Source organism: Haliotis asinina, chromosome 8 (genome assembly GCF_037392515.1).
Source record: "Haliotis asinina isolate JCU_RB_2024 chromosome 8, JCU_Hal_asi_v2, whole genome shotgun sequence".
NCBI classification, from domain to species: Eukaryota; Metazoa; Mollusca; class Gastropoda; order Lepetellida; family Haliotidae; genus Haliotis; species Haliotis asinina.
Genome location: NC_090287.1, coordinates 35,069,204 through 35,094,512, shown reverse-complemented (window position 1 = coordinate 35,094,512; position 25,309 = coordinate 35,069,204). Strand labels below are relative to the sequence as shown.

The 25,309-nt window shown below is 39.4% G+C and overlaps 1 protein-coding gene across 2 annotated transcripts; it reads left to right on the top strand.

The window, feature by feature from the left end:
• Positions 1–842: 842 nt before the first annotated feature.
• Positions 843–25,309, top strand: LOC137294345 (N-acetylgalactosaminyltransferase 7-like). 2 transcript variants are annotated; one of them, XM_067825349.1, is made up of 14 exons: positions 860–881; positions 1,355–1,405; positions 8,833–9,052; positions 15,552–15,750; positions 16,584–16,722; positions 17,832–17,998; positions 18,532–18,739; positions 19,270–19,443; positions 20,822–20,939; positions 21,601–21,720; positions 22,421–22,642; positions 23,194–23,295; positions 23,788–23,913; positions 24,717–25,011. In XM_067825349.1, the coding sequence occupies exons 2-14, from the start codon at positions 1,398–1,400 to the stop codon at positions 24,861–24,863; spliced, it is 1,950 nt and encodes a 649-aa protein (XP_067681450.1). In that variant the 5' UTR covers positions 860–881; positions 1,355–1,397; the 3' UTR covers positions 24,864–25,011. The 2 variants fall into 2 exon arrangements, with proteins under 2 accessions (XP_067681451.1, XP_067681450.1); XM_067825350.1 differs by lacking the exon at positions 1,355–1,405 and having other exon boundaries at positions 843–881; positions 24,717–25,309.

Here is a 25,309-nt window from a genome sequence, read left to right as displayed (position 1 = left end):
CTTTAGGGAATTTGAACAATGTTCGGAGTTTCCTCTTTAAATTAGTATACGGTTGTTAATTTGTGACATTTCTTAGCTGTTTTGTCGTTACTCAAAACCCGTTTAAAAGTTCGAGAGACAGGTAAAGATTCTGACTCTTAGAAGACAATGTCAAGAATGAAAATGGTATTATCATATATTTGTGTGTTCTCAGTTTTCACACAAAAAGTGCCGTGCCAATTCTAGGGCGACTATGCTTATCGTAAGAGGCGACTTAATGGTATCGGGTGATCAAGCTCGCTGACTTGGTTGACACATGTCATCGGTTCCCATTTGCGCAGATCGATGCTCATGTTGTTGATCACTGGACTGTCTGGTCCAGACTGGATTATTTACAGACGGCAGCCATATAACTGGAATATTGCTAAGTGCGGTGTGAAACAACTCACTCACTCCTTCACTCCCTCACTAACTCCTTCACCCACTTAAAGTATTCGTGCGTTTAAAAAAATATCAAATGATTACTTTCATGACGACGAAAATCAGTAAAATCAAATTCACCAAACTTGAAATTTTGTCCTGTATGATCATGTACAGGATCGAGTCCTCTGAAGAGCTGTTTGGGTGTCCGCTATTCACGTCTACACTTATAAATGTGCACATGCTGTTACACTAGCAATTAGAAATCGATATCTCGTAACACATATGAGACACAGCTGTGTAATCTTGATCTAGGACCTCTGAAAGGCACTGATGTAGCGTAGGATTGCAGAATAAGATTAGTTTGAATTTAGACAGTGGGAGGGGTCATTATGGGCCTCATCAAGAGAAGATAACTCTCAAGTGTCACCAAAATCACAGAGGGCGCACCACTTATCCGGCCGAATTCGCCACATCGTACGGTAAGAACTATTAAAAGCAATAACGTTTTAATCCAACAAAATTTGATCCCGTGCAAATAAAGCATGCGCTACGCAATGATTATATACACTGACGTAGCTTATTATGCAAACAGACACGGTTCTGTGCACAATATCTCATAAGCAAATGGGAAAATGACACTTGTCACTGGATTATAAACCACTGATCATCGAGGGACAGCAAACAATAGATAACGGGAAGAACTCTCTGTTAAGATGTAGGAATTCTAGTAAAGCACGTCTGTTCATGCCATTGCGAGGAAATCAATACACACACCTGGTAACGAAACACCTATCCTGCCAACTGGGCAGATGCTATCTGTAATGCTTTTATGCTAGTTGACACAGACGAACATTGCCTTTCATCAGTTTACTGTCTACGTGCGGGTCATCTATTATTGTCCATTTGGTGTTACAACAAACCCTTGCCAACGGGCGTGTACATTTCTCTGCAGGAATTCAAGCTGATGAACAATTAATGGTTGTCATATTTAGACTATGAAAAGGTATTTTCTTTGCTTTTCTTAGCTGAATGTTGAAAGCAATAATATGTTTAGTAATCATGTGAACAAGTGTAGTGTGCACCGTAGCTTTTATATTTGAATGCTAAATTTTAACTGCATCCTTCTTGTCTGTACTTACTCTTCTTAGACATGTGTTAATAACTGCAGTACCTGCAGCACTATTCAAAGCCTGACAATGCCTGAATCTTTGAAAATGTGCGACAGACGTTTTATCATGTTTATTGTGTAGTTTTGTGCTTTGTTAGACATGCTAAGAATTCTAGGTAGCATATAAACTATTTACTAAAAATGTACTAAAATCTTTATCACTGACCCAAATCAGAAAACAACCACACCATTAACTTCACCTTTGTTTGACTCATCTGTTTTCTTATCAAGCTTATCAGAATGTGTCTTTTTACATGCTAGACTAGATTAATTCTATTTTATAATTTACGCTAACCTTAAGTGGATATGCCTTATATGCAAAGGACAGAGTACTTGCAGATGTAGAGGAGGTTACCTCTAAATTATTTATGAACCCGCGCTAAGGATGGCAGATTTATGATGACTCCACATTCTTTATCATTATCAAAAGATGATATTCCCTCTGATATGTGATATCCTATGTGACCCAGGCATGCTCCTTCTTACCCACTCTTCTTTTAGCATGATTGGCAATGAAGAGGTATTGCCAATATTTTTATGTCAAAGACCAAATAGATAGTCACTAGCATGCATTTCTCAGTTCTATAGAATATAAGTCAATGTCTTCATGATCTTTTCATGGAGCTGTTGCCCATACTGATTGGTGTTACGTTGAGAGCGGTTAAAACTCACCTACACTGTTACTGATTACTAAACATATTTCTTTTCTTCCACGCTATGCAGTATTCCCTATCATGTCAACTCTTGCTCTGTGTCTTAACTGTGTTGATATTTCCACTGGTCATGTTGGTGTGTAACAGTATATTCTTAAATTTAGTGCTGTTATAAGAGAAAGGGGTATTTTATATTAAAGACCATATATTTTTTTTTAACGAGGTTGTCTGTTTCAATGGGTTTCTAACATTTCATGAACATAAAGTGAATTTGTGAACATGACAGTTAAGACATCCTGTACATGATGAAAGTTGTATTTTGGTGAGTGAGTATTTATTTAGGTAAGCTGTTGTAAGAAAATGGGACATAATGACAATAATCATATTAGTTGCTGTTGTAGAAAGTGAGTTTGTTAGAGTTCATGTTCACAATGTTCACAGAAAAGATTCAGTGGGTTTCATTTCTATACATCTAATCACTTAACCACAGGTTTTGATACCTTTATTGTTAAGAATTTCGGGAAATGTCATTTGGATTTGCAAATGATGTGTCCTGGTCTTTGTTGCTTGCACACTGTGACGATGCAGTTGTTGTTTTGGTCTTACAACCCATACTTGTCCTCAGAGGTGATGGGGCGGGATGTGTGGGGTAGCCGAAGATCCGAGTTTGATTCCTCACATGGATGCAATGTGTGAATCCCAGTTTTGGTGTCCCCACAGTGATTTTTGCAGGAATATTGCTAAAAGTGGCATAAAACCTTACTCACTCGCTTAGAGGTGACTGAAAGAATTGGTGGTCATGCTTGCAGACTTGGTTGATTGTGTTCATGCATGTCCAAATACCTTGACTGTATAGACCAATGCTCTCAGTATCAGTCACTGTACTGTGTCTTGTCCAGATTCAAAGATTTACAACCTGCTTGAATGTGCTATTAACAGTCATTTATGCCACCATATATGACTAGAGGTGAAAGTGTGCCATCACATCAGTCTTTTAGTTTAAGGGACCAGTTCTAAATAAACAGATGGAAGTTGAAACATTATGTTCAGAGATAATGGTGTACATTCTTCCCTCAGGCTGAAAATCAACTGAAGTCTGGCCTTTGTTCTCCAACCTGTTTAGTCTGACCTCAGGCATATGAAAAAGGTGTGCCTTGAGTACACAATCATTATTATAAACATACAAGCATTATCAGTGTGCAATGGCACATGTAGAATGAACTATGATTTTGTTCAGACAAGCAGACATTTGGACATCCCTACATTTTGTAGGGATGTGGTGCACATAATGTACCTGCATATTTAATGAACTAAATATCCAGGGTTATTATCTTGCTTTGATTACATTATATGGCTGTTTAATACTGTCAGGTTTGTACACTGTTGTACAGTAGAAGCAGAAATTGTTTTTAATAGTGACTTGCGACATGGCGAGTTACTTAAAGATAGTAACTTGTCCTGACTAATTTTCCACTTGCCCAAATTTTATGTTTGATGTTAATGTTTACTGGACTATTTATCAAAGAGTGATAAATTTCAAAGAGCGATAGCTCTAAATTACTATCACTGCGAAATGTAATAGCTACATTATGAGCAGATATGAAATGAAATCCAAGTTTATCTGCAGTTTGAAACCATAAGTGGAAATTATCTTGTAGTCCACAGACAAGTAAGATACCATTATTTGATTGCCCGAAATTAAAACTGACTTGTCCCAGGGATTTTTGAACCTCTGAACTTGATGTGCTTATTGGTTAAAGCTGACCGATTTTCAACGAATGAGTTGGTTGAAGATTTATGTTGAAAAGCATTTCGGTTACATGATGGTATGTCAGTTCTGTGTGGACAAGTAGGAAAGCCAGTAGTGGTAAGATTTTGAACAAACCACTTTGCTGTACTGTCTGGCAGTGGAATAATGATAACTAACAGTAACCCTCAAAATAGAAACTAAGCAAATCTCTAATTTAAACCCACAACCTGGATGCGAATTCTGGTCCCATTTGGGTCATCCAGTTATATTTTACTTACTTACTACGTTTTCCTGCATCATATTTATACCTTTGTATAAAAGATAACTTCAGCATGGTACTGCATGAGACAATAACATCAGGTAGCTGTTGGATCAGTGCTGACTAGGCTTAGCATGCTAGTTTCAGTAGAAAACCAAATACCTCTGACACACATTGTTTGATTGGATAATCACAGATGTGATCACTGTTCATCATTGTTGATTATGCATGTCGTGTACGTGGTTACCTAGGTGTTGATTGTAATTTGTTCAAAATTAAGTAGGGTGCTTGAGTCACAGTATTTTAATCTGTCGATACCCAAATGTTTGACTTTTATCATTGGGGCAGTCAGGAAGCCTAGTGGTTAAAGACCCGTGAAGGTCTACCCGGGGTAGAACAGACCTTCAGCAACCCATGCTTGCCATGAAAGGCGACCATGCTTGTCGTAAGAGGTGACTAATGGGATCGGGTGGGCAGACTCGCTGACATGGTTGACGCATATCAGCAGTTCCCATGTGAGCAGATCGATTCTTATATTGTTGATCACTGGATTGTCTGGTCCAGACTCGATTATTTACAGACCGCCGCCATATAACTGGAATATTGCTAAGTGCGGCGTAAAACCAACTCACTCACTCTAGTGGTTAAAGGGTTCACTTGTCATGCCGAAGACCCAGGTTCAAAGTGTGAAGCCTCTTTCTTGTGTCCCCCACCATGATATTGCTGGAATATTGTCAAAAACGGCACAAAACCATACTCACTAACTTCCGTACATGGGCCATAGTATGGATGTCTTGATTACCACCCCTATTTGAACACTGCCAAGTGCTGTGCTTGTGTTGTGATACACTATTGATCTGTTACTTTATGTGATATGATGAATACATACATGTATGTACACATTTGGGGAAGGCCATATAACACCAATGTCTTCCCAGCTGTGTGTGTCAACCCTCGTCCTTGTTCACAGGTTTATTGCTGTCTGTTAGTCAGTTTGCTCTGCAGTTCATGTATACTTGGACCTCGTTGTATCGCAGCATTCATGATATCGCGGCAAATTCTTATTTTTGGTTCTCCATGCTAGACAGGCCTTTTCAAAGTGATTATTTATGTCAATCGACTGCCTAGCATCAGTTGCTTGTTTACTTTATCCAACCGAATTATTAACATTAAACTCTGGAATTTGTCTGACCCCCATCCATGAATGATGAAATACGTACTATAATATTTACGTTTCATATTTGACCATTCCCACTCCATCTGAAATACATTGTCTGCATATCCTTTTGCCAAAAATATAGCGGAAGTTATGTCATGAGCTTATTTATCTTTGGTAAATGTTAATCGTCTCTGTTCGTCTAAACTTCTTTCGCTGGTACACTATCGAAGTTATCGAAATAATAATTTTTCCCAGATGTGTTGATTAAATGTCATGTTAATTGTATTTTACAATAAAATAGGCCTCATAAGTTCAGAATTTCTTTTCTGATTAATATATGTCAAGTACCGCAATGCAACAAGGTTGCAGGCTATAGGTATTTACTTAGTGATTAGTCTGTTTATTTTCTGTACTGTAGTATTTGAAACTCAGCTTTGATTTTAAACAATGCTGTGAAGGCAGAACAAACTGACCAATGAGATTGGGTGGTCAGACTCGCTGACTTGGTAGACACATGTCATCATATCCCAGTTGCATAAATCAGTGCTCATGATGTTGATCACCGGAATGTCTGGTCTGAACTCGATTATGTACACGCCACTGCAATATAGCTGGAATATTACTGATAGCAGTGTTAAACAACCAAACCAACCAACCAGTCAGGAATATTGACCCCATGAAGATCTGGGTGGGAATTGATCTTCAGTAACCCAGCATGTCGTAAGAGCAGACTAACGGGATTGAGTGGTCAGGCTCGCTGACTTGGTTTACACATGTCATCATATCCCAGTTGCGTAGATTGATGCTTTACAATGTTGATCACTGGATTGTCTGGTCCAGACCCTGTTATATACAAACCACCACAATATACCTAGAAATTAGAATATTGCTGAGTGCTGCTTATGACAAACCAACCAAAATCTTGTACCTACTGGTCTTAAACATGATCATGACCATCATGTAAGGAATTTTCATATTTATTTTTAACTAATCAATAATCGTAACCTTGGTGTCTGTTAACCTGAAGGATTTTGTTATTTCTTCATAGATGTTTTTTCACATTTCTCTGGTTTAAAATGCTAACCCATAAATCATGTACATTGCAACTAACATAAATGAGGCATATTAGTAACAACTAACTCAGCTGAGGGATACATGTGAAACTACAAGGTCTTTAAGATTATATATATATTTGTGTATCCTGGTATGCTACAGTGCTGTGAATGTGGTAAGTTCCTCAAAATTTTATTTAAAGGTCACATGCAACCAGAAAGTCAAATTAAATTAAAACACAATTATCACTTATTCATGACATATAATATATATTACTGCTTGTGAAAAACAAATAAACAAAATTAAAAGTGTATAATTGCGATTCAAAAGTGCAATATTTTGTGCTTGGGCTTACATCCCTCGAAATGAGGCCCACGGGAGACTGAACCCAGTCATAGCGGGTGGCTGTGCACTCAAGTGTAACGACCGCTTCGGATTGGCTGCTTCATTTGCTGATACGCTGAGGGCACATTGTGTGTACAAGAAGATGATGTGTTTGGTGGGCATTTTAGAAGGATGGCGAGTCACAAGAAAGTAAGATTCTTTATGGATAACAACTTTTTTTATTGTACTTGATGCAACGTTTCAGTATGGATTCATATTCCTTTGTCAAACAAAATCATATACAGTAGAAGAAGTTGTTATCCTTAAAGAATGTATTTAGAGATGTTGGGTTTTCTAAATACATGTTCTCTGAATTTGCGTTTGATCCTGTCAAAAATCATCTTAGTAGAGATGGTGAACTACTGTATGGCTGGAAACTGTCATTTGTCCAAGCAGGACTTGTAACTGAGTTTGCACCAGTTTCTGTCAGATCCAGTCATCCGAGAAAAATGGATGTAGTTTATGTGCAACTCGCAGACATAAAAACATGTCATGTGTACAAGTATCACACCTGCCTAATTACATAATATGGCAGCGACAGGACCCGGGTGCACATGTCATGAATCAATCTATTTTGTTTATAGCCTGATAGGTGTTAAGTTCAAAATGCTTGTGGTCAATGATTGAAGCTGTGTATTGCATATTGTCTTTAGCAGACAGGCAGGCAGGCAGACATATAGGTGTCAATAAACCAGACATTGAGCTTTCTCAGTGACAGAGGCTGCTTACAACAATCAACAAGTTTTTTTTATGTAACGAGTAGATTATTTACTTGTTTGTGTACACAACCAAGATTAGTGCTCAATACCTCATACTCCATACTCTGGGCTTGCATACTGTTTGAAGCTGCGCGAACCTATTCACTGCGCATGTATTATGGGCGCAGCGCAGCACAGCTGTTGAAACCACTTTTTCCCCCAGCGCTGGGGGAAATTTAGTGAATCGTTTGAACTCCGATTTCGTGGGCTTTTTTTTTCATCACATTTTTTTCTACTTTTTAGGTTGAATTGGCATTTTTGATGATTTGTTTCGATAAGTGCATACCAAAGGTATCAGAATCTGCAAAGTTTTGTTTTACGTTGCATGTGACCTTTAAGTCAAAGTGACAGTTTAGTTCAAAAATTAAAATCTTGAATTTATAGTCAGTGTTCATTCAAGCATTTCTAAAAAGTGAGCCCATTGCCTATCACCCTTCAGTTATATGGGCCATTCAGAAAATATTGTGAATCATGTCAAATTGATGTAACAGCAAAGACATACTTGAAGTTGCTGGGTTGACAAGCACAAACAAACCCATGATGCATTTAAAATTTACATTTTTGAATGTGCAGGCATGACCCACCTGTAAGTGCACAGTGTGCCATGTTAAATGTGAATGTGTTAGGGACACAAAGGAGCAGCCTAGAATGAACGCTGTGTACTTACCACAGAAATGATCAGTTTAAACACGTAACTTAAACATAATTAATGCAATATGTTGTACACAAGGTATAGGTACGTATACATGTATCCACTTATGTAGATCGATGCTCACAGTCCCTGAACCACATTAGTTTCCCTACTGTCTAGTCTTCCCTGCAATGCTAAAGCCCCAAATGAAGCATGTTTTGATCTCCTTACTCTCTGGAGTTCCTTACAATTTAAATTGGTTTGTCTCTATTACTATAAAATATATATATTCAGGGACTTAGCATTAATCTACTCATGTTGTTGATCACTGGGTTGTCTTGTCCAGACTTGATTACTTACAGACTGCCGCCTTATTTCTGGAATATTGCTGCGTGCAGCTTTAAACAGACAATCAGTAATATGTATGCTCCATATGTAACAGTTAAATGATAAGGAAGAAGTTATTGAATAATGAAGTTTCTTTAAGTGTCAAGCATCTTTGGTGACAGGTTAGTGTGGCAGGAATGTTTTTGAATTTCCCAATTCTGTCAGCTGTATTACTGAAGTAATTTTTTGCACAGTAAACATTATATGCGACTGAAACATTATTTTCAGGGCAAGTAAAAGAGGACACCCTTCAAGCCATTTTGGTAGAGGTGATCCAGGTGCGGCTGAAGATAAGAGTTTCCCGATGAGGGTCTACTGTCGGAGGAAGCTGCTCCTGAAGCTGGGGCTAGCCGTCACGGCCCTGTTGCTGATTGGGCCGTACCTCTTCCATCTGTTTGATGACAACAGGGGAGTGGCCAAGAGACAGGACAGATTCGTAAATGAAATGGTGAGTGTCACTGATTTCAACTTGACTGCTGGTGAAAACAATGAGATGTGTAGTATTTGACGAATACATTTTACAAAACAGGTAGAATTTATGGACATCAGATGACATTTACAGCCATATCACTCTCTCCATTATTTTTCATTTCTGACGTGCCCAAATGCCATTCAAAGATTTTATGCTGAAACAGACATGTTAGAAAAGTTCTTAATGTCTCATCACAGTTATCTGATTAAAAATTGGGACACCATAAGAAGGGAGATTTGGTTTGATAAACTTCTCTAGTTGGGGAGAGACTGTCACATCTTTATGAAGATGACTGTGTCCTCTCATTTGTCTTGCATCCCAGTTGTCATATGGGTTACAAGTTAACATTGGTATGGTGGTATCTGGCTAGCTGGCCCCAGACAACTGCCCATCGACAACTGCCCACTATCTGCCCCCTAGGCTAATTGCCCCCCCCCACCCAGGATGAGTGCCCTCCATCAAAGCAAAAGGTGACTCCACCCATCTCTACAATTGTTAAACTCAGTCTTAAATAAAATCCATCAACAGAAGCACAGGTTGAGTTGTGGTTAAGGTAACAACTTACTTAAGGTAATTAATTACTTAATTACATTATATTAACTGGCTATCAAATAAGATGGCTTCCATCTTGATAGGATTGTTAAACTGAATGTGTTTAGTTGTGAGTTGCCTCCCCCAAATGAAAAGCCTACAGTGCCAAAACACTTGCACATGTTGTTGAAATATATAGCTGTGTGGACTTAGGACGTTTTGGAATATTTAAGAGCTGTCTTAATCTGATCTTGAGCTTCATTTACATACATGACCTTTACACTTATAGGTATCTTTAATACGTTATTCTTTATTTAAATAACTTCAATAACTTAAATTCATAGTTTAATGGTCAATTAGGCAACAGCATCCAGAAATTGAACAGAGCTTTTCTGACCTGCTTCAAGCTGGTTCTACAATCAGATGAGTCCGTTTTCCTTCTTGGGATACACTTGCTTTTTATCCCCCGGCATGTAATGCGGGGGGGATATAGTCGACGCCTCATCTGTCTGTCTGTCCGTAATCATTTTGTTTCCGGAGCATAATGGTGGGATGGGCTTTGTTTCCGGAGCAGAGCTCAAAAACCGTTCAATATTTTTCTGCAAAACTTGATAGATATTCAAATCAGAAGCTGCAATGGTGCTTTTTGCAAGTTACAGGTTTTTGTGATTTTTTAGTTTCTCGGTTTCCATGGAAATGATTCAGACTTTGTCTCAAAAGTGAGAGATGTGTTTCGTTTCCGGAGCAGAACTCAAAAACTTCTTAATATCTGTCAGTGTAACTTGGTAGATATGTGTGACAGACCCCAAAGTGTGGTGCCTTTTGCTACTTCCAGGTTTTTGTGATTACTTGGTTTCTCGGTTTCCATGGAAGTGTTTTTGACTTACTCTCAAAATGGAGGGATGGGCTTCGTTTCTGGAGCAGAACTCAAAAACCGTTCTATATTTTTCTGCAAAACTTGGTAGATATATCAATCACAGCCTAAAGTGGTGCCTTTTGCTATTTACAGGTTTTTATGATGTATTATTTTCTTGGTTCCATGAACATGTTGCTGACTTCGTTTGCGGAGCACAACTTGAAAACCATTTCATATTTTTCAAAAGATCTTGGCAGATATATGGCATTTATATTTTTCATGAATTCCATGGAAACAATTCAGACTTGGTCTAAAAACACAATAAGTAACTGTCGGATGATTTGTCCTTTCATATATGTGGGGTCAGGAGGATATGTCATCTTCTGATGACTCTTGTTGGAATATTGATAAAAGCAACATAAAACAGTCCCTCACTTAGTTTGGAAGAATGTGATCTAAGTTGCGATAACTTGTACCGAATCCTTGGTCGTCAGTATATGAGTGAACTACAAGAAATCTGTAACATTCATTATCTCAGTAATGTCTCTTAATTTACAGGGTAGCATTTCTCGAAACATTTGAAGCCCTAGGAACGTCTTATGCCCATTCTTAACACATTGGCTACGATGAAAGTTAACAATTCTTTATTCTTTATTACTTTTGTTACTTCTGATGAGATCTAGATACTGTATAAAAAATCTGATACTGTTATCCATCAGTTTATATGCACCATGAACAGATGTATTCTAACCTTCTATGTATTGAACTGGTAAGTGGTTATTTTAGCATATATGGAAATAATACAACAGTAAATCTGTTTTAGATTTTTCAGGTGAAAATACTTTCGCCATGTTACTTGAGTATTATTGTCTTCAGACATTGTGTACAGTGATATCAGATTACAGTAGATGACTGCTCTGGGACTGGTTACTTTGAGTGTTATTGATCTGGAGCTGCATGCATTGTGTAGATCGGGATGGTGGTGCATATGCAGCAACTGACTGGAGAACAGCTTGTGTTGGCTCCAGATGCTGGTAACAAGAGAAGGGCAGCAGGGTAGCTCAGCGGTTGAAGCGCTTGCTGGTCTTGCTGAAACCCAGGGTTCGATTCCCTACATGGGTACAAAGTGTCAAGTCTGGAGAACAGCTTGTGTTGGCTCCAGATGCTGGTAACAAGAGAAGGGCAGTGGGGTAGCTCAGCGGTTGAAGCACTTGCTGGTCTTGCTGAAGTCCAGGGTTTGATTCCCTACATGGGTACAAAGTGTCAAGCCCATTTCAGGTGTTCGCTGCTGTGATATAGCTGGAATATTGGTAAAAGTGGCGTAAAAGTACTAAAACCATGCTCAACTTCATCAGTGTGCCAATACAGAACATTCTAATGACAAGGTGATTAGCTGTTTAAGTGACTTACTGTTTGTTGTCATTATGTTGATCAGTGTGCGAAATAGAAATTGACCCGCTAGCTTGAAGCTAGAAAAAATTAATTCAGGCCGGTAAATCATCATGAGGTCATTGTTTACATATATGGCCTTCTCTGACTTGTTATGTTAGTACACTTCTAAATCATGTAAGGTTATGGCCTGAGGAAAATGTTCATCATATGAACAGCATATTGATGAAACCTGTGTCTACATTCATATTTTGGGCTAGTGATGTATTGTGTGAGCTAGTAACTTTAAGCCATGATAACCTGACTGACTGGAAACTATTTTGCATACGGGTGAAAGGGACCTGATTTGATCAAAGTTTATGTACTGAGTCATCAAGATTTGACTAAAATTGATAAGTTTTATTTTCAGTGAAATAGTTCTAAGTGAAAAATATAAAAGGAACAGCTTTAACCACTGTAAGAATTTCAAAATGAAAACAAAGTCAATTGTGGTGTATTATGTTTTTAATTATTGTTTGTTTTGTGCCATATATTGCAGTATTACAGCTTTATTATGACAGTCTAGTGACTGACTTCTTGAGCACTTACACAATATGACAAAAGGGATTGAAATGGCGCTGAAATTTGAATGCCAGAGTGTATAGCATGGAGACCAGTTAGGACATCAACAAAGTTTGTGGATTAGTTTATGGGTTGAGACAAATGAAGCAGAACTCCCCTTGCAGTCATGATAGTGTTCAGGAAATCTAGCCCTCAGGCTTATGTATTAGACTAAGCTTAGCCTGTGAATATGTATAATTTGGTTAGAGTTTCATTAAGACCATGAGCTTTGCAAAAAGGACTATGTAGAAGGGAAAATAATGTGGTTCATGGACTCTTGACCGAGTTTAAAGGTTTACATGATGTTCACTAACTTATTAACAGTCAATGATGTTCTAAGTTTGACTTTATCATGAGTGGGTATGGGCACATTTATTTTCACAAAGGCACACCTGAAATATCTGCCTGGTACCCTATCGCACCATTAACAAAATTAGAGTTTCTTTACCCAGTTGAAAAAAATTGAATTTCTATCCCAGAATGGCATGAATCAGTCAACAATGGTAAAGTCTGCCTGACCACCTGATCCCGTTGGTTGTCTGTTGTGACAAGCATGGGTTGCAGAAGCCTTTATGAGTGAGTGATTGACTGAGTTTAGGTTTATGCTATTTTTAGTAATATTCCCACAATATCACATTGAGGGATACCACATTGTGATGCAATATCACTTCAGGCCAGTCAGCCGGCTTGTGTACAAGACACTGACTAGTCACTCATCACATGTATGATTTTAGTGCTGTCACAAAAAGGGTGTGAAACCCTGTATGGCTATGTTCATCATGCTGAGTGTCACAGTGCTAGAGGTTTACCCAGCTGTTATCTATGTACATACATCTGCTGTATGTTAACAGACTCAGTTGGGGATCTCTGCTACACATCTGTCCTTACATTTGCAGGTTTGGGGTTAGGTGACTTTAAAAAGTGTCACAATTTGCATAAATTTTCTAAAACATAATGGATTTTAACAGTGGATTTTATCAATGGTAAACCTGATAAATGCATGATGAACTGTCTTTATAGAGTGTACTACTACTAGCAGAGAGTGACATTTCAAACCGACAATATGAACATGGTTATGCAGGGCACAGTTTAGTGCTTTGTTACTTGCTCTGGTGCAACCCAATGTTACAAAGTGCAACCCAATATTACAAAGTGCAACCTAGTTATGAGTCTAAATTCCCCATTTTTGTTAAATATATCAACAATAAATCTAACATTATAAGCAGAGATATGTCTGCCCTGTTTTCTTCCAAACTTTGAATAGCTATGGCACAGAAGCATTGTTATTCATGGACAAAGTCTTAGGTATGACACCTGTTGTAAACAGGGATCAGCAGTTTCTCGCTGTAGTTATGGTTTCAAGGGCACTACATCACAGAATTATGTTTATGTACACCAAAACCTCTGACATTTTAACACACTATATTACAACTGAAATTTGGCTGGTGCAACTAGGTGTTAATCTTTATAGGTTGCCCTTGGTGTAGCTAGGTGTTAATCTTTGTAGGTTGCCCCTGGTGCAACTAGGTGTTAATCTTTATGGGTTGCCCCTGGTGCAGTCAGGCTAACATCTCTTAAATCGAGCCCTATAATGATTGTCTTAAAGGACAGCGAGGGGTTCAAAAATTCCATTGCCCAGTGCCTGGGAAGAGTCACTTTTCATTTCAGGCAATCAAATAATTGCATCTTACTAGCCCATAAGCTACTGGAAAATTTTGGTTAAGGTTTCAGACTGTGAATAAACTTTGATTTCATTTCATATCTGCTCAAAATCTTTCTTGGCTATTTATCACTTTTCGATAAATAGTCCAGTAAACATTAACATCAAATACCATGTTGATGTACTCTTTCATAATTTCATCATCATTATTATGTCATAAAAATCAGGGCAAGTGGAAAAGTAGTCAGGACAAGTTTCTTTCTTAAAGTCACTTGCCCTGTGGCAAGTGGATTTTAAAAAACATCGAATCCCTGATAGTGAATCACACATAATATTTTAAACCAATATTTCTTTATGACTTATCAAGACAACCTTTTAATTGCTAACACTCAATCCTGGTTGAACTCCTACAGTTTGGTAAGACACTGTTCTGGGTAATGATAAACTGATGTGGTTCTGATGAACCATCTTTATTGTGAACATAGTGTTCTGGTTGTCAGGACACTATCATGGTTGTCAGGACATAACTATCCTGGATGTAAAGACACTATCCTTGTCATTAAAAATCTGTTATGGTTGTGAAGACACTCTCCTGGTTGTAAAGTTGATTGTCAAGGTTAACTTAAAGAAAACTGCAAGGTCTTGAAATAACTTGTGTGAAAGAACTATGCTGTAGTTGATATGCAGTTGTGTTGGTCTTTCTGATGTTGTAGTACTGTGATCTGTATTTTTCTTGTTTTTGTGACAAATGCCCTTAAGCATGTGGATGATGTCAGCCTCTTCACAGTTATGCAGGAGTGGTAGGGTAGCCTAGTGGTTAATGCGATCACTCATCATTCTGAAGACCTGGGTTCGATTACCAACATTTGTTATGCCCACTTCTGATGTCCCCGACCCTGTTATTGCTGGTATATTGCTAAAAGCACTGTTAAATTAAACTCACTCAAACAGTTGTACTTTACTTAGTATAGAACCAGTGTTTGAAATAAGGCCAGTCTGACCGCCTGAGACAGGCTAGATTTCTGATGGATGGTCTAAATTTACAGCTACAGCTACAGTTTGGTAAAACTGTTTGATTTTCCATTCATCTGAGTCAATTCACCATATCTTGGTGTTGGGCTGGTTATACCTTCTTTGGGCTTGTTACCAGCCCATGTATTTGGCTTATTTCATACGCTGATAGAACCCATCAAGGGCTGTAGTTTTGTTCATGTGATGGTCTTTTACCCTATAATTACAGCTTACATCACCCTGTGAAGGTTCCGTGGGTGTGGAGTAGTTGAGTGGTTGAAATGTTTTCTCATTATACCAAAGATCCAAGGTTTGATACCACACAGAAGTACTAGTGCAACATGTTTCTGGTTTCCTTATCCTGATATTGTAGCTTTGTTGCTCAAAGTGGTGTTAAACCTTACCCACAGTCACTGTCCTATTTTCAGAACCAGAAAGACTATAAACGACAACATAAAAGTAACAATGCTGTACCTGACCTGAATCAAGACAATGTGATCCCGCAACCCCAGGTAGGAGAGGACAATGAGCCCTCTGAACACAAGAATCTTGGTCCAGTCGCTGTCATGAAGAAGGGCATTATTGGTAACTTTGAACCAAAAGAGCCTGAAGCCAGAAATACTCCAGGTGAGATAACATTAAGATAAGTTACCCATCCAGATTGTTTAATGGCAGAGCATTATAGCCGACCTTGAGGCCTTCTTATATGCATGCTGCAGGTGCTTGGAGTTGTTTGTTTCCATGACGATTGCCAGAGGATAGGAAGACATCCTTCACTGAATTATGAACAATAACCTACCTTATACAGATCTGCTTTGTAGATTATCAAATGGATTAATCAGAGGAACATTGCTTGCCCTGACAATGAGCGAGTCAGGTTGAGGACGCCCTCAGTCACTCGTTGGTTACCATGACTATAGATTCTAAAATGTTATGTGAAAAAAGCCCAAGGATCCAAATATAGGAGAGTGCAGAAAACTTCCTCAGGAACTGACAGTTAAAGAAAGCTTTAGAAAGTGAGAAGAGAATGTAATGCGTATGTTATTGGTTGGGTGTTGGTTGGGATAGCACTGTAATTGACCAATGTATTTTGAATATTACCTCCTGCATGAACACACATGCATACACGCACACGTATGCACACACACATACACACACAGATAAGCCTTTCAGCACACACTCTAACATATGCATGAACAGAAAGTGATGCACATGTATGTTGCCACTTAAATGCACTAATTTTGAATATGACATCAAACCACACCAGCACACACTTGGTAACACAGAGAGAGTTCCAAGGTTACACATGTATGTCACACGAAAGTGCAGTCATCTTGACTCGGGTATTCAACACCATTAGTGTGCACATGCTAGCATGCACACTCACACAGATACACATGTAACAGATAAACACCTATACACACCGGCTTGTCCACACTCACTGTCCAATCTGCTATCAGGTGAAATGGGAGAGCCTGTATACACTACAATGGAAGAGCAGTCCAAAGCCGACCAGACTATTCGAGAGTTTGGTTTCAACATGATAGCCAGTGACAAGATTCCTATGGACAGAAGCATCCCTGACACCAGGATGGATGAGTAAGTCTCCTCATCACTGGCTTCATCCAGGCATGCAAATATCTGATCATGTGGATTATGTCTGATATTAAACAAATCATTCGGGGGTGTGGTGGGTGAGCAGTTTATGGTGCAGTACTAGTGATCCAGCAAGCTTGACGGAATTTAGCCCACCTGTGACCAGGTGTAGAACCTTGGAATCAACCTTGAGTGCGGACTCTTTCCGTGTTGTTTCAAACCTATGAATCAGTTGGTAAATGACGAGATGGTGGCCAAATGAATATTTGTTGACACCTAGTTGTGGGTACAGAAACATGCAGTAAACTTTGACAAAGCACTGTGACTGTGTGTTCCAGTCCACCCAGCAGTGAATGGGTACCTTACAATGATGGGAAAGCCACATTAGCTAGGTGCACCTAGTGGCTGAAGAGTTGTATGATCCCCAGGGAGTTGAGATTGGTAATATGTGCTGCTTGAATGACCGAGGGAAAAACAAAGCACCTTTGTGCAGCTGACCTGGTTCTTGGTGCTATACAAATATTAGCATAATAATATTTATGTATAATTTTTAGGATCCATTGTGTGTTTACATTAAATCGTTCAAACAATTCAAAGACAAGTTTTTTCAGAGTGGTTTCAAGTTTGCAGGCAACTTGGCAAGTTGCTGATATGTTTTTGATTGTTAGCTCTATTGACAGTGTTCACGAATAGTGTCTGACCCTCTGACAAATCCTGCAGATTTGCCAACGGTCAGACAGAAGTCCCCAACCTGCTGGCCCTAGTGTCTGACTGAATATATCACAATAACTTTGTCTGAAGTTGTTATTTGTGGCATGTGACACTTGTTCACTGTTTATAAATTTATGTTTATAATGTTTGTCATTGTATAATGTTAATAATTCCAATGCCAATTATGAGAAATGTTAAATCTGAAATGTGTGTTTAATTTTATTCTTTGGGTCCTGTGAATTTTCAGTGGGTCAGACAGACATTTGAAACTTACAGGACCAAATGTCATGTTACTTTGAAACACCATTCATGAACACTGTATTGATATTGAAGTCAAATGACTAGAAGCGTGTCAGATTGATTGAAGTGGATTCCCTTATTCCTGTTTTCGCTATGTACAGGTGCAAGTACTGGCACTACCCTACAGACTTGCCCACCGCCAGTGTCATCCTGGTGTTCCACAACGAGGGCTGGTCCACACTTGTCCGCACTGTGCACAGCGTCATCAACAACTCACCACCTCATCTGCTCAAGGAGGTTGTCATGGTGGATGATTACAGTGACAAGGGTGTGTAGTCATCTTCATTACCTCTAGTCTATCGAGATGGTGGGGCAGCCTATGGGTTTAAGCGTTTGCTCGTCACGCTGAAAACCAAGGTTAGATTCCGCACATGGGTACAGTGTGTGAAGCCCATTTCTGGTGTCTGGTGTGATGTTGCTGGAACATTGCTAAAGGCAATGTAAAACCATTCTCACTCACTCTAGTCTATCGCCCAGTCCAGGGACAATGTCATCTTCTTTCCCACCCTGACCTTGGTATAATGCTTCAGCAGTAAATGGAGCAAGTCCAGATTTTCTCTGAATCAACCATCACATGGAGCAAAGTATCCAGAACAATATTAGTAGAAGTTACCTGCACAGGTATTACAAAGTGATGAGTAGTGTTACATTATGTTTTTCATACAAATTTGGCTGAATATACCTCAAAGTGCCTCCAAAAACAATTTTGTGCGCTGGTTAAGTGAAACAGCTCTCCTTTAATGTACACAATATGCATGTTTTGTGACAAATGCAGCCTAACCAGTTTCTTGGGTTCTCCAGAGCACCTGAAAGGCAAACTGGAGGACTATGTGAAACAGTTCAATGGTAAGGTAAAGCTGTACCGGAATGAAGAAAGAGAGGGACTGATCCGAACCCGGACCAGAGGCGCAGAACTGTCCACCGGGGATGTCATTCTGTTCCTGGATGCCCATTGTGAATGTAACAGAAACTGGCTGGTTCCTCTGCTGACACGTATCAGGCATGACAGGTCAGTGTCTTCATGATATCATGATTTTACTCTTTGGTGGTGTAGTGATGTGGGGAGAATGTATGATACGTAGCCCAGTGGTTTGTTGGTTTGTTGTTTAACACTGCGCTCAACAATATTCCAGCTATATGGTTGGGAATGAGGCAGTTCTTATTACCCATTTATAAAATAAATGAAAAGTCAAATGAATTATGTCTGACCATTTAGTACATTCAAACTGAAACAATAAACCCAATGAAAAATGCCACACAATGTGAATGACTTCTGTATGAATATCTTCCTGATAGTGGAAGTTATTTCTAAATACATTAGTTTCCTTCTGTTCAATAGTGGTAGTCTGCTAATTGCCCTACATGTGATCATCAAAACCATCAGCATTTATTAATTCCTATTGACTTTGAATAATCCAAGAGCAAACAATTGCATTTGGTCAATATTCTGATATATTGTTACATTCTAAATGGTTTGTGTCAGAGTCAAGTCATTGTGCATCATTTCTTTTCTCATTCTATGGTTGATTCTATTGTTAGAACTGTGATGGCAGTTCCAATAGTGGATGGAATTGACTGGAACAACTTCCGTTATCACCCCGTATACACCACCAACCACCACCGTGGTATCTTCGAGTGGGGATTCCTGTACAAGGAGAGCCAGGTGCCCCAGAAGGAGCTGATCAAGAGGTCATACAACAGTGAACCCTACAAGTAAGTACAAGCTTATAGTTCTATACCCATCTTTGACCCTCCGTGTACTGTAAGTCAGTACAGACTGGTATGACCCTGCGTGTCCTGTCAGTACAGACATACATGACCCTGCGTGTCCTGTAAGTATGTACAGACTTACATTACTCTACGTGTCCTGACAGACTTATATGACCCTGCATGTCCTGACAGACTTATATGACCCTGTGTGTCCTGTAAGTCAGTACAGACTTACGTGACCGTGTGTGTCCTGACAGACTTACATGACTCTACGTGTCCTGACTGACTTATATGACCCTGCTTGTCCTGACAGATTTATATGATCCTGTGTGTCCTTAAGTCAGTACAGACTTAAATGACCCTGCGTGTCCTTAAGTGTGTACAGACTTATATGACCCTGCGTGATCTTAAGTCAGTACAGACTTACATGACCCTGTGTGTCCTGACAGACATATATGACCCTGCGTGTCCTGCAGACTTATATGACCCTGTGCGTCCTTAAGTATGTACAGACTTATATGACCCTGCGTGTCCTGTAAGTCAGTACAGACTTACATGACCTTGTACCCCAAGTATGACCTTGTGTGTGTGTTAAGTCTGTGAAGTTTTATAGCTGTGTCAGTACAGACTTATAGCTCTGTACCTAAGTATGTCTGTGTATGCTGTACCCAACTATGACTGTGTGAGTGCTATCAGTAAGGCTGACAGTTCTGTACCCAAGTATGACTGTGTATGCTGTACCCAAATATGACTGTGTATGCTGTACCCAGGTATGACTGTGTATGCTGTACCCAAGTATGACCTTGTGTGTGCTGTAAGTCAGTAAGGCTGATAGCACTGTACCTAAGTATGACTGTGTGTGTGCTGTACATCAGTAACGCTGATAGCTCTGTAACTAAGTATGACTGTGTGTGTGCTGTACATCAATAAGGCTGATAGCTCTGTACCTAAGTATGACTGTGTGTGTGCTGTAAGTCAGTGAGGCTGATAGCTCTGTAACTAAGTATGACTGTGTGTGTGCTGTAAGTCAGTGAGGCTGATAGCTCTGTAACTAAGTATGACTGTGTGTGTGCTGTAAGTCAGTAAGGCTGATAGCTCTGTACCTTAGTATGACTGTGTGTGTGCTGTAAGTCAGTAAGGCTGATAACTCTGTACCTTAGTATGACTGTGTGTGTGCTGTAAGTCAGTAAGGCTGATAACTCTGTACCTTAGTATGACTGTGTGTGTACTGTAAGTCAGTAAGGCTGATAGCTCTGTACCTAAGTATGACTATGTGTGTGCTCTACCCAAGTATGAGTGTGTCTGCTGTAAATCAGTACAGGCTGACAGCTCTGTACCCAAATATAACCGTATGTCACAACTGAGATGATCTTCCTTGCAGATCCCCTACGCATGCTGGAGGCCTGTTTGCCATGGACAGGAAATATTTCTTTGAAATAGGAGCATATGACCCTGGTATGCAGATCTGGGGAGGAGAGAACTTTGAACTGTCCTTCAAGGTACACTTTGTGATTAGTTGACAGTATAAGTTGTTGTGTAGTGATATTGGGTATAGAGTGTTTTATGTGTCCTGTTGTGGATAGTTTTAGTTTGATAACAATGTAAGAATCTACATCCAACTGTTGCTTAATACAATAAACAAGAAGTTGTTACTCATCTAGTTGTATGTTTTAGTTTTTACTCACCTACTTCTGAAACACAGATCAAACAACCACTATTTTTGATTCATTAATGTAGCAAAGGTTGAGAATTTACCTATGTCAACTATATTATGAGGAACATGAGTATTATCTGACTCATTCATTGAGTGAATGTGAAAGGGAGTGACCATTTATCCACTCAGGGTAAGAACAAGAATATACCTTGAAAAGACGTGTCCCTCACTGTTAAAAAGTCAATGTCCTTAAGTTCTCACCTTTTGTGTGTATCACATGCTTTGCTGCTGGAACAAAAAATCTCTGTTCATTTTCAGAGAATGTGTCACTTTATTGAAAGCATGTCCACTCGTTGTCTGAAGTTATTATTTTGAGGGCTGAAATCAATAGATGTGTTGTGTGAAGGAGGTTAGAGTTATCTCCCTTGTTGACAGCACTTACTAGTATTTCCTGTGTGAGTGAAAGGTTGAGTTTCTGATTGATTTTGACGTTTATGTTCTTCCAGATTTGGCAGTGTGGAGGCTCCATAGAGTGGGTGCCATGCTCAAGAGTGGGCCATGTGTACAGAAACCACATGCCTTACTCATTTGGCAAGATCAGTCACAAGATCCCTGTCATCAACTTGGTAAGGCTGTGGAATGCTGAAAAATAGAAAATATTTATGTTAGTCAAGCAGTGTCTAACTCCCAGTGAAGCATCATTTTTGTGTGTAATTGAAATCAGTTGTATTTTAGTTCTGTTGTGAATGCCCCACTTGGGAAATCATCCTGAAAAGGGCTCCAGTGCGTGATATATACGTTCACAATACACGTGAACAAGCTCACTGATGAGCAGCATCTCACAAGTGGTCTGCCTGACCAAACCTGTGGGACTTCTTGGTTTTACATCGGACTCCATCAGCCATTTGCCTCTTGTGTGGTAGGATGCTCATACTATCATTCATTGGCTTGGCTGACCCAAACACAATTATTATCCACCCCTAAAGATCTGGGGCAGATCAGGTCTTCTGTGCTTGTCGTAAGAGAAGTCTAATGGGATTCAGTGACCTGACTCACTGACTTGGTTCAAGCATGTCATCGATACTCATATTGTTCATAAGTGGATTGTCGGGTCCAGTCTCAGTTATTTACAAACCATACCATGTGGCTGGAATATTGCTGAGTGTGGCATTAAGCAACAAACCAAGCAACATTCTCTCTCTCATGTTTTAACGAATGCCTTAAAGCTTGTAAGCCTTAAGTGTACAGGTATATTAACAGTTTCAAATCAGCTTCTCATGAGCCACTAAATGCTGCTAACAAATATTTGTTGGTTCCCGCTCACAGAACTACATGCGGGTCGTGGAGGTATGGCTAGACCCTGAGTTCCGAGAGTACTTCTACACACGTGAGCCCACTATTCGTGGCTATCCAGTGGGCGACCTCACTAAGCAGCTGGCGTTCAAGAAGGAGAAGAAGTGTAAGAGCTTCAAGTGGTTCATGGACAATGTGGCGTATGAGGTGTATGACAGATTCCCTCCACCGCCACCAAACAAAGTCTGGGGAGAGGTAAATAGCCCTTGTCACCTTGGTTGCATCTATCCTTTTTTACATGTTGCTAGTGTACTGTGGTATTATTTACCCATGTCATTGTTCCAGTACAATTCAAGGAGAAGCAGGGCCTTTTATGAGTGATGTTTGAGGATGTTAATAGACTAATCCCTCTGGGTGCCCATTTTCTTTAGGGTGAATAGTTCAAATCAAGAAGAATAATGGTCTTTTGCAAGTGATGTTTCTATTTGTCCTATGGCCATGATAACTTGCAATTTTTCCTTTTTGTTTCTAGGAACAAGGCCATTACTATATGCAGTGAATACTGTAGTCCTATAGCATGTAATCTTTTCTTTACAGTTCAAGGGGCAAGTTCTGTAACTCACATCTTTGTTTGTCCTATAACAAGGAGTGCCCTATAACAAGGAGTGCTTGCACTTCAACTAACAGAGTTTTCTATAAGTGATGTATACACAAGTCCTTTAACATGTAATCTTTCCTGTTCAGTTCAAGAAGCAAGTCCTATAACTGACATATTTTGTCCTAACCATGTAATCCTTGGTTTACAGTTCAAGGAGAAGCAAGGGTCCCGATGCTGGGACACTGTGGGCCAGGGTGTGAACGGAGGCCCTATTGGGGTGTACTATTGTCATCATGGGGGTGGAAACCAGGTAGGCACACTCCTGCCTCTCCACGTGGTTCAGATGTTTGGGTAGGAAGTATGAAAGGCTGTGATAACGTATGGTGTTACTAGTTTCATATGCTAGGACAAAAACAGCATTGAAAAGGGACGATGTAATTGCCAGTAGTTGAAAAGTTTAGTTTCATAATTTTGCTTGCTGCCACTTGATTTCTGAAAGCAAATTTAACTTGTTCAGTGTGGCTCTAATATGCTTCCTACTGAATAGGACAGAAAGTTCAACACAGTCCATCTTAATATACCGGTATGTAAGTGTGAACTCATGTTGTGTACTGACTGTTTAGATTTCAACAATACTCTCTTCAAATCAGAATTGTTTGGGTGGAACCAAAGTATATTTTAGTGCCTGCAAATTTTCTCAAGATCAACAAGCTGTTATTTGATAATTTTGGACTGTCTGCTTCCATAATAATGGTGGCAATTTCATCCGTATTGCTCATCTTTATGCCTGTTTTTTTCCCAGCTGTATCGTCTTAATACCAAGGGTCAGATTGGGTATGGAGAGCGATGTATCGAGTCTCCAAATGGTGACACTCTCCACATTCATTATTGTGATGTACAGCCTACCGGACCATGGGACTACGATGAGGTAGGCCACTCTATCTAGGGGAAGATCACCAGGGCAGAACTGTTCCCTTTTGATAGTGAAATAGAACACAACCAAGGCATGATATGTTTCAGTTGACTCTTCACATCATATATATGCTAAAGAATGCTCATTTATTTCATAGGGCTATGGTTATAAACAAAAAATTATCTTATCCCTACAATCATCTTCATCTTATTTGGGGCAGTGGGGTAGCCTAGTGGTTAAAGCATTTGTTTGTCACACCGAAGACTTGGGTTGAAAAAGCCATTTCTGGTGTCCCCCTTTGTGATGTTGTTGGAGTATTGGTAAAGTGGTGTAAACATACACACATAAAGTTCATTCATCCTAGTTTTCTGCACTGTTGCTGGCAGGTGTGGTAGCCTTGTGATTAATGTGTTTGCTTGTCACACAAAATCTTAGGATTTTATTTCCCATGAGTATAATATTTGATACCCATTTCTACTGCTTCCTGATATTGCTGGAATATTTCTAAAGCTGCATAAAATGTCATCTGGATCTCAATTAGAACTGACAGGATCTGGGTTAGGATTGTTCTTCAGCAAACCATGCTTGTCGAAAGAAGTGACTTACAGGATGGTTGGTCTTCTTCTCTGACTTGCTTGAGACATGTCATTGTGTCCCATTTGTATAAACCGATGCTCATGATGTTGATCACTGGATTATGTACAGGCTTCTGTCATATAATTGGAATATTGTTGAGTGCGACATTAAACATTAAAGTAATCTACACTTTATCACTTTCACAAGCACTGGATTGTTGACAGTTGATCTTCATGTTTCAGAACTCTTATCTCATTAAGAATATCCTGCTCAGCAAATGTGTGGAAATCGGCAAAGATGACAGGCTACATCTGCAACCATGTGACCCTGCATCCAAGAATCAGCAGTTTATCGTCAATGAAATATTCCCATGGAAGGACAAGAGGTGACGAACTCAAGCCAATGATTTTCCTGCTGTATATAGCCATCCGTAGTGTCAGTCATCTGTCAACTTTCATCTTCTCAGGGAGAGGGGTATATCCACCATTAATAGCTGCAACGCTGTAGCCTGAAACTCAAGGTTATATGTAATAAAAATAATGATAATAATAGACCTTTCTAATGCACAGATGTCCATGTGCTTGTGCATGCTTTTGGCACTATAATAAAGTTAGTAAAATGAGCTCATGAAAAGATAGGTATTCAGGTTATATTTGAAACATGCGAAAAACCCTTAAAACAATCATTTAGATCAGTGTAATAGGGGCTCTTAAGGAGAAGGATTTTCAGGCGAGATCTGAAACTTGTGACAATCAGAGAGAAAGAGAATTCTCTTCACATGGAGAATTCATGTGATTTTTAATTATCAACATTTTCAAATAAAACCTGAAAAAAA

Bases quoted from the DNA above. Each gene is read 5' to 3' on its own strand.
- LOC137294345 (XM_067825349.1), top strand. The intron at 20,940-21,600 runs GTACACTTTGTG...ATGTTCTTCCAG, and splicing joins ACTTTGAACTGTCCTTCAAG to ATTTGGCAGTGTGGAGGCTC. The intron at 22,643-23,193 runs GTAAATAGCCCT...CTTGGTTTACAG, and splicing joins CAAACAAAGTCTGGGGAGAG to TTCAAGGAGAAGCAAGGGTC.